This window comes from Phaethon aethereus, assembly GCF_964289735.1.
Source record: "Phaethon aethereus genome assembly, chromosome: 14".
NCBI lineage: Eukaryota > Metazoa > Chordata > Aves > Phaethontiformes > Phaethontidae > Phaethon > Phaethon aethereus.
The window spans coordinates 7,585,713-7,602,311 of NC_138590.1; the positions used below are offsets into that span (position 1 = coordinate 7,585,713).

Sequence of the window (16,599 nt, forward strand, 5' to 3'; positions counted from 1 at the left end):
ACTAGAAAATTACTATCTCTTTAATTGCGCACATGAAATCCAAACTGTTTATCTGAACTGTGCATAAAATAATTGCAGTTCTTCAACCTACAAATATTAGGCTGAACATTTCTCAGATTATTTCTGTTGTTTCCTGATTTCAGTTTAATTTCCAATATTCTTATTGGGATATTTTGGCTAAATAAATACTTATTTAGATCTTGAGTCCCATCCAGAGGTTGGAATTACGGTGGCTTGTGAAATGTAATGAAAAATTAAACAAATAATGAATTTTACATATAAAACAAATAATTCCCTTTTTTAGAAGCCTCAAAACTGATACTGTTTAAGCTTTTGTTAAAACTTAGGGAAGCATATTGCTTTTTATCCTGTTCCTCTAAGAGAAATCACATTTTTATTATTTCAGGCCCTCCTTGTTTATGATTCTGAAAATATTGATCAATTATAACAGAAGGCAGAAGTTGCAAAAAGACAGATAGAGGGATTTGAGGGACTGTCATATAATGCTACCCTACTCCTTTCCACAACATCAGCCACTCCATACACTCCTCCTCCTGAGAAAGGTTAAGGCATGAATTTGGTTCTTAGTCTCCAGAGGAATGACTTAGCGAACACCTGTGAGGAATGATTCAGCTGCTGAAAAGCTTAAATTGGCATTTACATGTTCATTAGACAGTAGGGAATTCTGCCATGAGATGCAATTCTGTAAGAAATCAGCCCTTCTGCACACGGAACTCTTCATTATTCTTACATAATTCTCCCAGGAAGCAAAGATCCATTTTAAACTTTTAAGGACGTGGCACTGGGAATGAGGTGGGCCAGAGAGAAAGAGATAAGAGGTAGACATTTTTTTCCTCCCAACTCATCAGCTTCATCATCACATCATTATATTTAGGGAGTATGGTTAATTGCACCATTACCTAATGAAGAAGAGGTGGGCACAAAAGCTGGCAAACTCAGAAAGGGAAAGTCTGCTTGTGTTTACTTTTATATTGACTTGTTTCAGAACATAACCTGAGGTGTGGTAACTATTGAAGTATAAAATGATTCATACTCCTGCACAGAATAAGCACTACCACATCTAATGCCATGCCAGGTGGGTTATCCTAGATCGGCTGGCTGGTAGGAAGTTCAACATCATCAGCCTTAGTCATTACAAAGCCCTGAAATAATGCTACCATGACCGACGGGACTGTGTTCAACACAAGTTGCCAATACCCTCTGTGGGAGGATACTGTGGTACCTTTCCTCTCTGGGGCACTGGTAGGATTTGCTCTTGGCACATAAAATGAACCAGTTCACGAGTTCAGAGAAATGTCATGTTTCCGTATGCCAGTATTCAGAGGGTTGTTTTTTTCCTCTTTCACTTTTCTTCTCTGACTTATAGAGCTATAATGAGGTTTTTTGTACTGCTCTCTAGTAATAAATTCTCACAGTAAGATTCTTTGCTTGCTTGTCAACAAAGATAGTGTGTGTCTCTCAGAACTGAAGGATATCATAAATTTCCTACACCTGTACTTGAAAGACTACTTTTTTTTTCTGTAGTATTGCTAAATCTAGTCATACAGATTTTGAAAATTATTATTTTAAGAAAATTTTAGGAAAAAGAACAGTATTTTTTTTCTTCATATTCAATAATATTCTTGCTTTTTCCAGGATGAAAACAAATGGTGAGAGTTATTCAAGAACTCTTATTTCATAGCTCAAATACTTAGCACTAAAGCAAACATAGCTGGAGTGATAGTATGCTGTCATGAATTGCCCTGGTTATTGCTATTCACTCATACAACAAAATTCAAGATATGGAGTTCCAGGACATTGCTGTTTTGCTTTATGATTTTGCAACTGGAGCAATAGAATAGCTCTGTTCCGGACCAGTAGTTTGCTACAGTGATGTAAGAAAGGAAATTCTGGTGAACTACAAGGGTGGTTGGAAGTATTCAAACTTCTTTTACTTGGTTTTTAAATAAATGTTACTGGATAACAGCAGAAAATAATATAAGAAATCACTACCAGTTCTTTACTGACTGTATAGTTTTGTATTTTGCATAACTGGAGAACAGATGTTAAGTAAGGTCAAATAGTTATTGCTAGCTGTAACTGGAATGGACAGGGTGTGAGCTCATTTTAGGGTGTTTGGAGGGGGGCAGGGGAAGAGAGTTGTTTGGTTGTTTTTAACCTATACACACGCAGAACAGAAGCAACCTTGTATGACTGATTGTTACCTACACAGCATGACTCTATTTCCTCTTCAAACTCATATTTTCAAGATTCAAAAGGAAGAAATTAAGCTACAATCAACAAGAAAACATTAGTTGTGGTAGTAAAGTTTTTTGATAATTTTCTCAATTCTTAGAACTGTATACAAGAAAGAACAAATAGGAATTTGCTGACTAAATTCATGATCATTTCTAGTCACTAGCATTAAAACACACAAAGGGTGTTGTGGTACTTCATGAATTAAATCTTGAAAAATATTTTAAAATTCTCTTATGTAGGGCATGATACAAGAAAGTATTATTATATAAATTTTATCCTGCAGCTCTTTAACCTTAATTATGCAGTTTTCTTGAGAGTATCAAAGAACTCACTTAATAGACTGTATCACTTTTTGAGATAAGTGGTATATTTATAGCCTCGAAAATGTACATCAAAATGAGGACAATTATGCCTTGTTTGAAAAGGCAATGTTAAAACACATGCTATTTACAATGAAGAATTTAACAATAAAAATGAGGGAGTTAATATTTCTGAAACATAAAATGATAATGACAAATATTTGAACATTACTACCATGCTTGATATTATGCTACTATATTCCTCTGTGAGAATGTGTTGTCAGCATTATAGCATGGTTTTATGGAATTGTAGATAACATGTATCTGAAAATGTAAGTAGAACATTTCATAACCACAAGGTACTGCAGAGAGTTTTAGAAGTTTGTACATACTGTACACATTTTCATTTAACACCCTAATCTATTTTATTTTTGTTTCTTGTGTTTTATTTGATACAAAAAAATTAAAAATCAAAGCTTACTGGAAAGGTCTCTTTAAACTTAGTGATGTTAAATTAGTTTCATTTGCTTTTCACATGGGGTATTTGCCTAGATTTGGGTATTATTAGCTCACATCAATGCTGCTTGACTCAGATAGTCTTGTTTTGCAGACTTGTATGTCTTACTTCCTTTCAGCCTTTCAATTATATCTATTCAAATACAGTGACAACCTCCCCCAACAAAACAGCATCTTAGATAAGCAGGTTACTAAAAATGCTATATAATGACATGAGATTGAGAAGCTAGAAATTGCACTTAACAGCTGAAGGGATTTAACTGTGTAAGGACAGCCTGAGGCATACGTTTATTATTTAGGACATATACGCGGCCCAGGGAAATCCAAATTTACTTCAAATGAACTATCCCTATATTACACACATCATGAACATGAAGCTGTCGTCACCTTCAAACATCCTTAATGAATTTGGTTTTCTCCACTGAAAGAGCAGGAAGGTGGTGAGTAAGGTAAAACCAAGGGAAAAAAATGAGGAAGAAATTATCTTAAAATCATTGTACTATAACCAAGATTTTTTAGCACAAAAAGGGTCTAGAAGTGAAACATCAGTGAGGAAATCAACCATCAGTGCTATGCTGACCAGTTTACAGGTTACAGAGATTACCTTGTGGCTCTAGGGCTGAAAGGCTAAAATGGTCAGGAGCCCTCCAATTTACTATAGGATTGCTTGAAGTTTAATTATTTAAACAGTAAAATAAAACATTTATTTATTTTAAGCAATAATTTAAATGTATTTATTCACTATGAAAAAACCTCATAAAAATGCTTAATATTCAGAGTTATTTTAATGCTACAATAATTGTGAATACACATTGTTCTTTATTAAGGCATTGTGTCTAATCCTTTTGAACCAAAGATTTTTCACCACAGTTCATTATAACTAGATCCAGTTGCAAAGAGTGGAATTACAGTGATACTGCAACAGTTTCTGAAAAAGTCAATTGGTGGATGGGGTATGACGATTTCATTATCATACAGGAATTAAAAAAGGGAGTTTGGATGTTAATATGCTTTGTATCTCAAAGAGTCATCAGTACAAGTACATATGAAAATATATTCATGGGGCATTAGAGGCATCACAAAAATTTGTATGCTTAGTTATTTGCAGGAAAGGCTTTAAGACTCTTTAATCACTCTGTTAATTCGCTGATTTTATCATAAAATTAAAAACATTCAAAATTATGTTTTTCCTTATTTTTAATTTAAATTTCCTAAAAGATCTAATTATAGTCTTTTTATTAAATGAACAAGTATTTCTTAAAGCCACTGTTCTGTTACATCCACAAAATTATATTTGTTACAAAACTAATCTTGCCTTTAACATCTATGCTTTTGCAATTACCTTGCATTAGGTTCACTTGTAAGATTCCACATTACCCCTTATTCTCTGTTTATTTGTATATTAATCCTTTTTATCCTTATGTGACCTTTCTAAGCTCAGTTTAAACTGTAGCAAGCCGTGCTTTCAAATATGGCAAACCTTCAGAAAGACAAACTCAGAAAAATAAGCTTCACCCTGAAGGTCTTTATTCACTTGGGAAGTCATACTGGGGTGGCTTGAAAGAGGTTTTGGGTCCCAACAACCCTTTTTTTCAGGGACAGTCATGATTTCGCTTTGCTGGCGTGACTCAGCTGACATTGAGTCTAGTAAAAACAGAAAGTAAAAAAGGGCTGAATTACTGTCACTGGAACTTTAAGAAAGCCTTTAACCCCTTCAAAAGATAAAAAATAATCATCAAAGAGCCTTTCAGTTCTTTATATGATTAGTTAGAAGCAGGTGAACTTGAATACCTAAACCTGAAGCTATACAGATACAAACCTGAACAGAAAAGTCAGATTCTTTCAATCTGTAAGAATGTTAAACATATTGATTCCACAGGAATAGTGTTTTTTTTTTCCTGTCCATTAAACCACGAAGATCTAGCCCATCACTGTGCAAGAGACAGCAAAGTTAAGGAGTCTTTGTGTTCTGGATGGTTTTTTTGCATTAACACCAAAGCAGTGATGGCCCTTCAATCCTCCATGACAGCTCCATTGCTACTGCCATGGCTTGGTGGTTCTCACTGCTTACCGTAAAGCTCTTTCCAAAGAGTCTTGCCGCAGCTAACAACATTATGGAAATGTATTTCACATAGGTGCAACTATACTTGCCACATAAACTGGAAAGATCTTTTTATTGTGGTCATAACTGACCACAGAGCAAAAAAAACAGGCCAAAACTAGCTATGAATTATACGTATTACTTGGATCCACAGTCTTTCTTGTTGGATATATTTTTGTTAAATTCCCTGGTCCTTGGCCTATACTCTTAAGATGGCATGGACTTTCCTGTTTCTCTGCTGTCACAGGAATGGGTTCATAGTGATTTCAAAAACAACCAGATGATGAGTAGAGAGGTGCTTGGATGAGTAAGAAAGTGGGAAGGAAACTGTGCAGGTTTTTTACGAGGTCTTTTGGGATGCTGTCAAGGGCTGAAGCAGCCAGTACAGAAGAGACCCAAATGCGGTTGACTCCTACCCAGTCATTCCAGGAGAGGCCTCTGTCCCTCTTATCTGCAACTCATTGTTGAGTTTCTCAGGAAGCTTTCAGCTCGTCCCTGTGTCTTGTCTGCCTCACAGGGATTATTCAAGGATAAATGGTTCTAAGGTGTTCTGACTTTGCAGTTCTGAAAAAATGCATGTACTTAGATCTTGGATATCTGCATGACAGGGAGGAACAGAAAAGCCTGTTTACTGAATTAGTTCATTTATGCAATCATGTGAATTCATCTATAAATACTCATGTGCCACACAACCAACTCGGAAGAGAAAATGTGGACTATACAACAGCTAAGGGAGGGAGGGAATTGTACTACAATTGAAGACATGATCCTGAAACATAGGCTAGTTATTTTCAATGAACAAACTTTTCAACACTTATAACTTTAACAAACGTTCTTTAATTGCTATAGTTTGATGAATGAATGAACATATATGAGTATCTGAATTATTTGAGAGAAGGTTGTTGTTCATATTTGATAAAAGTTCTTTAATCTTTATCCTTTAAAAAAATATGCAGGAGTAGTTTCCTTAGACTGGTTTTATTCCCTGACATTCATATCAAACTTGGAAGCTACCAACATAACAAAAATCCTCCTCGTGCTCAGAGTTGTCTGTGACCCTTCATAATGTTGGTATATGAAAATTAAATAACTCGGGTCCTCCTGTATTTTCTTTAAAATAGTGATATGTTGCGTACAGTAATGTAAAACAGTGGTTCACATGAGTTAAGGGAGAGTCTAAATAAAAAAGAAAAAAAGGAAAAATGTTCCCTGATGCTTTTTTTCTGGACAGCTGACAAGAATATTTGTACTAGAAGTAAAATCCTAAGGTATAGTTATTAAAATATTTTAGGGTTATCTTAAGGATATTAGCTTACAGCTGAGGATTTCCTTTGAAGCAGCAAACTGCTGTAAAAATAGGCCTTTGAGTCCATTGTGTCTGCTTACTGCTTTAAATGTTTCACTGTCCTACAGAGACAGTATTCTTTTAGCAAGTGTGTTTAAGGTAATAATATAGCTTTTCAAAAAACAAGGGTATCGAGATAAATACTGTCCTAAACTATAAAGAGAACAATAAAGATTTTTTGGGATCCAGATTTATTTATGTGACTTAATAGATACCTAGCAAGATAAATATTACCAATTTGACAGTGTTTATCAATTATGAGCAATACACTGCCTCTACTGCACAGCTCTGATTAGCTCTGTAAAAAACAGAGCAGGAAGAAAATATAAAGGAATTTACAAATATTGGCTTAGAGAACAATTGAATAGTAGGCTGGGTTTTCCAACTTAAAGCTTATGTCATCATTTGCTCCTCTGCAAAGTGGATACAAAGTATGTTTAAATTCTGCCAAAAGCACACTGCAGGTGATAATGTCTTGTACCTATTCACTGGATCAAAATCTTCAGACAGGGAATGTTTTCAGTTCTTAGCGGGATGTCCCTGACAATGCCATGTGCATAATCAATCCATACTAGAACCTAGAGCTGTGTATGGGGCCGTCAGGGATTTCTAGGCGCAGTGGCAATCCACCTATGATCATTTGGCCTTCTATGATGGAGTGACCACATCAGTGGACAAGGGAAAAGCTACCGATGTCGTCTATCTGGACCTGTAAGGGATTTGACAGTCCCCCACAACATCCTTCTCTCTAAATTGGAAAGAGATAGATTTGAGGGGTGGACTGTTTTGTGCATGAAGAATCGGTTGGATGGTCACATCCAGAGGGTAGTGGTCAATGGCTCAATGTCCAGATGGAGATCTATGACGAGTGGTGTCCCTCAGGGGTCTGTACTGGGACCAGTACTCTTTAATATCTTCATCAATGACATAGACAGTGGGATCGAGTGCACCCTCAGCAAGTTTGTAGATGACACCAAGCTGAGTGATATGTTTGACATGCCTGAGAGACCAGGATGCCATCTAGAGGGCCCTGGAAAAGCTCGAGGAACGGGCCCATGTGAACCTCATGAGGTTCAACAAGGCCAAGTGCAGGGTCCTGCACCTGAGTCAGGGCAACCCCTGGTATCAGTACGGGCTGGGGGATGAAGAGATCAAGAGCAGCCCTGCCAAGAAGGACTTGGGGATACTAGTGGATGACAAGCTGGACATGAACCGGCAATGTGCACTCGCAACCCAGAAGGCTGCATCCAAAGCACCGTGACCAGCAGGGTGAGGGAGGGGATTCTGCCCTTCTACTCCGCTCTGGTGAGACCCCACCTGGAGTAACTGCATCCAGCTCTGCAGCCCTCAGCACAGGAAAGACATGGACCTGTTGAAGTGGGTCCAGAGAAGGGCCACAAAAATGATCAGAAGGACGTAACACCTCTCCTGTGAGGACAGGCTGAGGGAGTCGGGGTTGTTCAGCCTGGAGAAGAGAACGCTCTGGAGAGACCTTATTGCAGTCTCCAGTACTTAAAGGGGACTTGTAAGAAAGGTGGGGACAGACTTTTTGGCAGGGCCTGTTGCGATAGGACATGGGGTAATGCCTCTAAACTACAAGAGAGCAGATTTTGACTAGGAATAAGGAAGAAATTTTTCCCAATGAGGGTGGTGAAACACTGGCACAGGTTGCCCAGGGAGGTGGTAGAAGCCCCATCCCTGGAAACATTCCAGGTTGGGTTGAACGGGGCTCTGGGCAACCTGATCTAGTTGAAGATGTCCCTGCTCAGTGCAGGGGGGTTGGACTAGATGGCCTTTAAAGTTCCCTTCTGACCCAAACTATTCTATGATTTTTTAATGTCAGGCCTATTTCCCAACACAGATCTTCAAATATGGTATGTACCTGTCATGCCATATTTTGACTTAATAAAGAAGCATAGGGAGAAGATTCCTGGTTTTTTTGAGCATTATGGAACTTCTGGGGACTGCATGCCTGCCAACTGTTCAATTCATTATGATACAGCATTAAAACAAAGTTTAAAAGTCTGCAAATACATCCTCTTCCAGAAAATAATAGCCTTGATGACATTTTCCTGATAAAACAGAAACCAGATGTAGATTTATTTATGTGACTTAATAGATACATAAAAAGATAAATATTACCAATTTGACAGTGTTTATCAATTATGAGCAATACACTGACTCTACTCAGATTAGCTCTGTAAAACACAGAGCACGAAAAAAATATAAAGGAATTTACAGATATTGGCTTACCAGTCTCCTGTGCAGCTTGTTGAATTGCTATTTATTGATTAGTCTTATAATGCTATTGTATCTAATTAAAAATTCAGGACAGGCTCTGTGAATAAGCAATAGACAATGTCTGGTCTAAAAAAGGAACTGCCCAGTCACAGAAATGAACTGGGAATACCAGAAGCTCCATCTGTCCTGAATAATTACCCATTCACAAACTGTTTTGCATAGTACAGTATTTTGTACATTCAAAAACACTGGAATAGTGAGTAGAAATGCAGTTCGTCTAGTAATTTTATGAAATTCATAGAAACTTATCGATGGAAAGAATTTCAAGATACAAGCTAGTCTTTTCCTCTTGGTCTGAGGTATGATTTCATAAAAACTCTGATTTTAGTATTTCAACGATCTCCCTAAATAGTATGTGCCAGTACTGATTATTGTTCTGGTTTAAAAACAGTACGTTTGTTTTACGCCTTTGATCACTAATTATATTTTCTTCCAGACTTCCAAATATTTCCACAGGACATGTTTTCTAAACTCTTTAGTTGCTACACTCTTCTGCATTCCCCTGTCTTAAAGTTTTGCACTTAAAAGTGAAATATTTTTTTTAATCAAGCAGAATGCAGCAACAATTTGATATCAGTTTTACACAGAGTAAAGCAGTGACTATTTCTCCCAGTTTTATGCACAACACTCTAAGTAATGCATCCCAGAAAAGGTGGTTTTTTTGCAGCAGTATCACATTCTCTGTCCTTCTGTGTTTGTGGACTACTGTAGCCCCCAGACTTTTTTTACACAACTACTGATCTTTTCATATTTGTGCATTTGATTATTTCCTTCCTACTATCTTTCACTCTTTAGTTAAAGTAACTAATTACAAATTTTGGAATTCTACCATTTTCCTGTTCCCAAAGTGCAACATGTCCTTGATTGGTGTTACCCATTTGTGTATTATGTTTTGCAAATCTTATACTTCTGTATCACTTGTTGCATTGCAGTAACAATCAGAAAAATTAAAGCTTATTTTTCTTGCTTGTCAAATCTGAGTTGAGAGAGTTCTGTAGAAGAACTTCCTTGAAGTCCCTCCTAAGCAATAGACACCTTTTGTTCTATAATGTGATTGTAGCTAGGCTTTATAATATTTTCATTTTGACATCCAAAAAGTAAAGAACAGCTGCATTTGCTGATATGGTTCACAAATGGTCGACTTGATGGACTATTTTCTCACCTAATTTGTTTCTTTTTTTAAATCCATAGTGAATATAAAAGGTCATAAAATTGATATCAAATAGTTTTTAAAGCAAAAAAGAAATTACATTCATTTGAATTAAATGTATTGTGCAATACTAAATGAGAATATGGAGGATGGAAAAATATGTCCTGTGCTTGAGCAGTCATTTTTGTTTTCTTCTCTTTATTATTGCTGCTTATCATATGATACAGCTCTTTTATTTTTTTTATGCTAGGTGTTCACTTGGCCACATTTGCCAGCTGGCTTTACATTTGTCCCATGTATAGACCGTATGTCTAATAAATCACACACCCTTAAATAACTAAAGTCATCATAAGTATAACATGAACTCTGAACATGTCAGTGAAGCAACTGGCTTTACCATGCAACCTCAGCATTCAGTTTGAAGTAGGAGTTTGTAAATCTGATGCTTTCTTTGTAAGGACTACTTATGGCAGCGTCCATCCAAGTTTCAGAAGTTGGTAAATTTTTGTTCTCTAGACTTTTCCATTAGTTCATCCCTTTTTTATTGGAGAATCTCACTACCATTTGTTGGATGGGGCCTTACACTGTGAGCACAAAGGTCACACAAGAGAAATGGTAGTTTCTTAATAAATGACTGAGATATGCACTGTTTGAGCAGTGATTATGGACATACTTCAATAATACAATAAATCTTAAACCCATGTCTGTAAGTGTGTGAGGTCAACTGTAGTAGTTTATATAACTCGGTATTATGTTTTAACATGCACTTTATTGCAAATAATAACAACTAAACCACTGCTGTTTACACAGCATATGTTGTAGTGAAAAAGCAAAAAATATATACAGGTAATATATTATTAAATGTACAGATTATTCAGTCATTCTAATGAGATATTCATGGGGCAGAAGGTTGAGAGTTCATTTTTCTTAACAGTCCCTGCTATTAATGGACAGTGAATTCCATTAGCTAAACCATTTCTTATTGCTTGGTCTGTGACTTTCGAAGAAAATTAGAGTCACATGTGAATGTTCAGTTTGGAGAGAAAGAAGCTGACAATTCAGGACGACTCACTTCAGGTAGGAGAAACAGACAGGATGGTTTGTAATATTCTGGTTGCTTTTTTCTGCTGTTACCGGGATTTGCTTAACTGTTCAGGGACAGAATTCCAACATCTGGCCCTTTCAGTTAATCTTATATTTCTGCAGTGCATGCACAGGAAGAGCAGCAGATAAATGTAGTCACTTCAGCAAGTGCGTGAGGTCTTATGAAGCTTGTACTCAAAGAATCCTTGTCCTTCTCTGCCCATAACTCAGCCCAGATCTCAAATGTTCAACTATGGCATGACAGAAAGAGAGGTAACGGAGTTTGTAATGACCAAGTCTCAGCCATCTGTTCTGATTCTCTTCTCTGTTCCAGTCACCAAGCAAGCATAGCCCTCAAGGACTAGAATGTGTTAGTCACTGGGAGGCATGAAGGTGGAAAAAAGAGTTTGTTTTGAAATGGAGTAAATGCAGATATGGAAAGTTACTCCACTTTCAAATGCCTTAACACTACTCCCAGGCTCCTTCTGTTCTGTAACTGTTCAATCTCATGTTCTCTAATTTCCCCTTCTTGTGTTCAGGTTTCTCTGGTTTCTGTTGTCATCTTATGTTTAGTTTTGGGGAAGAGCTCTTGGAAATATAGTATAGTCCTCTTTCCAACATCTCATTAATCTTTCCATTGCCTCCTCCACTGTACCTCACCTCATACCCCCGCCAAAGCATTGGCAGTGGTACTGCCATTAGTTTGTACCTAAATTCTGTTATATGCAGCACTGCAATTAGTTGCATAAAGTCTCAAGACTTATTTTGACTATATGGGCATTCAAACTTTGAACTTGTATACTCAGGCTGCACATAGGTTGCTAATAAATCTACAAGCTTTAAATTTTTTTTTTCATTTCTTTTGGGGAAACTATTGAAAATGTGTGAGTGTAAGGAGGATAATTATAGATAGAGTATGGGTCTGGCTGAGGAATGTAGTTCCCAGCATGGACTTAATGTAGTTCCCAGCATGCTAATAAGGCACTTAGGTAAGCAATGAACAGTCTTTAGGCTCTGCTAGCTTTAGCAAAATATTTGTAGGAGATAGACCAGATTCAGGACAATCCCTGTTTTGTTGGTTGTTTTCTTTTTTCCACCTTCTAATTATTTAGATACTGCACCTAGGTCAAAATCAAATCTAATTTTCTTGCATATCTGCAGTCATAAAAACAAGAGGAGCAAGGAAAATCAAACATAACTACAGTAGCAGAAATATATACACAGGACATTTTTCCAAATTTTTATACTCAGCAGGTCTTTGAAAGCAGCTCAGCAGGCTGAGTAGCTTTCAGGAGCATTTCTTCTTAGGAACTGAGTGATGACTCGTGTGACTCTTTTCTACTTTAAAGTGCATGCTAACTGCTAATTACTTTTTTCTAAAGGCGAGTTGAAAAGACTGGTGTGTATCTTCATATTAAAAAGTACTGATGCAACATGGAAGTACTCCAGGTGAGTACTACAAGCCTGAATGGCTATCCCCTGAAAAAGGAAAATGTTTTCTTTGCATGGGAAAGTATCTTTTAGCTTTCTGTGTTTTATTGTTTGTTTCCCAGTATGCTCTTTCTTCACATCAGCAGAACGTTAGAGAGTGCTTTTGATTCACCAGTGTGCTGAATCAGTGTATCTGAAGCTTGTAGCATGTTATGATTTTATTACTTTCTATCTCTGTCAAAAACAAAAGTTTATTAGAGAATGGCTCAAGCTGAAAAAGACAGAAAAAGAGCAAATATGAGGACAGGCTGAGAGAGTTGCGTTTTTTCAGCCTGGAGGAGAGAAGGTTCCAGGGAGACCTTATTGCAGCCTGCCAGGACTTAAAGGGGCTTACAAGAAAGATGGGGACAGAATTTTTAGCAGGGCCTGTTGCAATAGGACATGGGGTAATGCCTCTAAACTGCAAGGGGGCAGATTTGAACTAGATATAAGGAAGAAATTTTTCATGAGGGTGGTGAAACCCTGGCACAGGTTGCCCAGGGAGGTGGTGGATGCCCCATGCCTGGAGACATTCAAGGCCAGGTTGGACGGGGTTCTGAGCAACCTCATCTAGTTGAAGATGTCCCTGCTCATTGCAGGGAGTTTGGACTATATGGACTTTAAACACTGTTTCCAACCCAAAAATTCTATGATTTTGTGAAATAAGAGAAACTCAAATTAAGGCTGAAATAGTGGCAACCTGGGCAGGATGAGACCCAGTGTACTTACACTGCTGCCTTTTGTGCTTTGCCAGTTGCAGGGGCAGCCTGAGGTAAGCTGTATTGCTGTTTATATTTTTGCTTTGAGAGCAATTCCACCATGTCATGTGTAATGATGGTTATTAGCAGCTATGGTTTGCACACACGCTGCTCTCTTGTCCTCTTTTGCACCTTTATTTTCCTGGGAAAATTAGAAAGGTCAAATGCTTTACGGAATAGCTGACTAAATATCTTCCTCAGCTAAAATGGCAGAAGATGCCATAAGGCAAATGTGGCTACAGCTGGGATGCTTCATTCCTTTTTTGCCTTGCTCATAAGACTAAACATGTCATTGGTGCTTAATGGCCAGTGATTTAGGAGTTGGAACTTGAATTAATTTTCAACTCTGTTTGTATCCAGTGTAATGCACAGCAGGCTCCTTTCAACCCTAGCATATCTTACTCTCCTTTTGAATATAACAGCAATGCTGACCTTTTAGAAATAAAATGGATGGGGATATTTCTGAAGCCAGAATTAACACAGAAGTCTGAATTTAAATAAATATATTTTGCCAGAACAATAAAATAAGGTAAAAATAAAAAGCAACCTGAAAAGAAAAACTGCTTTCATTTCATTGTTCTTTTTGAAAGTAAGAAATCAAAGAGATATTATGCACATACAAGAATATGCAATTCTTTACTCTTTAGTTCTTTTCTCATATTCACTGATTTTCATTCCACTGAGAAATAAAAAGTATTTTCTTCTATACAGTCTAGAAGAATGTATTTTCCTGCTTAGTTAGTAGGGTTAAAACTGGTATTTTTATTAAACACTGAGTACTTCCTCATTTATCATTTTAAATTCTGTTACTTGTTTCCAAGGAGGTAGAAATATGCAGGAAAGTCATCTGAGACCCTGATACAACTGTTCTCTTTAAGGAGAGTTGAATGTGCCCTGTTTTAAGGAACAAAATAAACTTGGGGCTGCTATAGTAAAGAGGTTGGAACTTCAAATTTCGTTCCTGTGCAGGCCTACTTTCTGCTTCTGGAAGTTGGAAGAAAATGGTAAAATATTCAAATCAGTATCAGATTATCATTTAGTGCCTCAGCTGTCCTGTTTTCTACACTGAAGCAGGATAGGAAGTTCCCTTGCCCACCCACCCCTTGTAGTAGTGGCTTTCTTCTGATAGTTCATAGTATTTCTTGAAGGACAAGAATGGACAGTAGACAACAACTTTTTTTTTTTCCCTGTGAGTTCTTCAGAAATGCTAAAGCCTGGATGGTTCCATAGGTATTATAAAAGTCTGTAACTGTTCAATGAAGTGCCAATGATAAGTTCTAAACAGAGATATCTTTCTTTTTCTCTTTCTTTCTGTTATAAAATCCTAAATGAATCTGAAGGTAAACAGATCAGTTGTCTTACCTGAAGTAGTCTTCACCACCTCAGTTGTATTTCTTAATCCTGTAAAGGAGAACTGGTAAAGCCTCCAGGACCTGGTGTCCCCCACCTCCACTGAGCTGCGCTTCCATTGGTAAATGATCTCTTCTCTTGGGTAGCCATCTTATTGCAATGGAAAATACAGAATGCTTTGTTTCATAGTCATTGCTAGGATTTTAGTGTACTTTGGGGAGTAAAAGTATTGTTTTTTATTTCTGAAAAAACTGGAGAAGCATACTATAATAAATTATAGATATGTTTTTCTCAAGTTACTTAGTAGTAACTTTTACTTAATGTCACATTTTATTTTATTTTTTATAAATCAAAATAGCATTTGAGATAAATTTTTCAAAAATGACTTTTCCATTTTTGTGGACCCAATAAGATGCAATTTTGCCCATCCTTCAATTATGGCCAAAAAGTCTACAGCTGATCAGGAATTCATGCCTCGACCTGACTGCAAAATGTCAAACTCTTGACTCCAACTACTGCAATAGTAAAACACCCATGCGCAGAGAGAAGGTGTCAGGCCATGAGACTGATGATGAAAGTAAAAGTTTGTACTGATATGCTAAGATACAAGCATAAATTAATCAGATATGTCCCAGAAAATGTATAATTTTTTTATATAGCGTTCCTCAATTATATTTGTGGACATCTATGATTCATGTACTTGAAAATAATCTCAAAATAAAACTGAAAACCATTGGACTATGTCTAGTTAAGAACATAACCCTCGCTGACTTTAAGTATGTAAATATAAATTTATAATAAGTGATTCAGTGTGGGTCAGAAAAAGGATATTTCTAAGCATGTTACTTACAGCTTGAAAATTCCAGGGGGCAGGAATGGGCATCCATTGGGAAATTGTGTAACTGTAGCTGACACTCAGCATCAATTGTCAGCCTGAGGAGAAAAAGATCAGGATATACAGAATACACTTGAGAAGTTTGTCCTGAAAGCTACAAAATGGCAAGCAAAATGAGATTCTTACTAATATGGAACCTGGTTATTAAATATGCAAATATATAATATATTATATATATAAAGGAAAAGTAAAGTATTGATATGTATTAATTTGGATATTCCAAGCATAGGAAGACATCATGGTTACTGATAAGCAGTATTTCTTTTTTGGTTACATAGGCTCTGATCATCTACTTTCTGGACTGTGTTGTTAAATAAGGTATTAAAGTTCTGTTCCTATGCATCTGAAATGGCAGCATTACTCATGACTGGCAAATCCATAAGTAGATACACAGGTCATATATAGTATAGCAGTGACAAATCTCTGTGTCACAACATGCCATAATGCACTAGGGAAATTTGTTTTATGTGATGAAAATTCTATTTCAGAAATGATGGATGGAAGTCCAAATTTAGACATCTACATCCAAGACAGCCATCTAAACTACCTTCATAGCCAGTGGAAAGGTGCTCTGGGGATACATTTAATTTCATTCCAAAATAAGACATTTAAATCAGAAGAATGTATCGAAAGGTGTTTCTCTCCACTGAATATCAGGAGAGTCTCCATGATAACCCAGGTGGTATAGGTGCTATAGATCAGGTAGAGACACATACTTTTAGAAAACCAAAATTAGATGAGATGTACCCCCTGATGTGTCTGCTAAAAACCATTTTTCATTCAGCCCCTTAATTGTTGCTAGCCTATATGTAGCCCCAGCCCTGCTGGGAACTGCATGATTTTGGAAAGGAAGGAGGAGGTGGGGTGAGAGATGGAAAAAGGAAAAGGAGAATTTAAAAAAAGAGCAGAATGATGTTTATTTTTTCCACGAGTCTCTAGGAAAACTGTAGGTTTCTGGTCTTTGCTGATTCCTAGGTGTCCAAATGAACAACCCTGTGAGCTGGGTTTGTCTCCTGGCTCCTGCACGTACGTGCTGCAGGCAGATGACTCAGTCTCCTACTGTAGGATGCAG

General features: G+C 37.0%; 1 protein-coding gene across 5 annotated transcripts in view; it reads right to left on the bottom strand.

Moving 5' to 3' along the window:
• The window catches only part of GABRG2 (gamma-aminobutyric acid type A receptor subunit gamma2), a gene marked incomplete at its 3' end in the record, with an annotated part of 72,435 nt that overhangs the window by 24,998 nt on the left and 30,838 nt on the right, over positions 1 to 16,599 (bottom strand). For all 5 annotated transcript variants that reach the window (XM_082006297.1, XM_082006300.1, XM_082006301.1 and 2 more), the window contains 2 exons: positions 15,483 to 15,565; positions 14,645 to 14,782 (listed from right to left, as the gene is read on the bottom strand). In XM_082006297.1, coding sequence (XP_081862423.1) covers positions 14,645 to 14,782; positions 15,483 to 15,565 — 221 coding nt within the window. The remainder of the gene's footprint in view (positions 1 to 14,644; positions 14,783 to 15,482; positions 15,566 to 16,599) is intronic.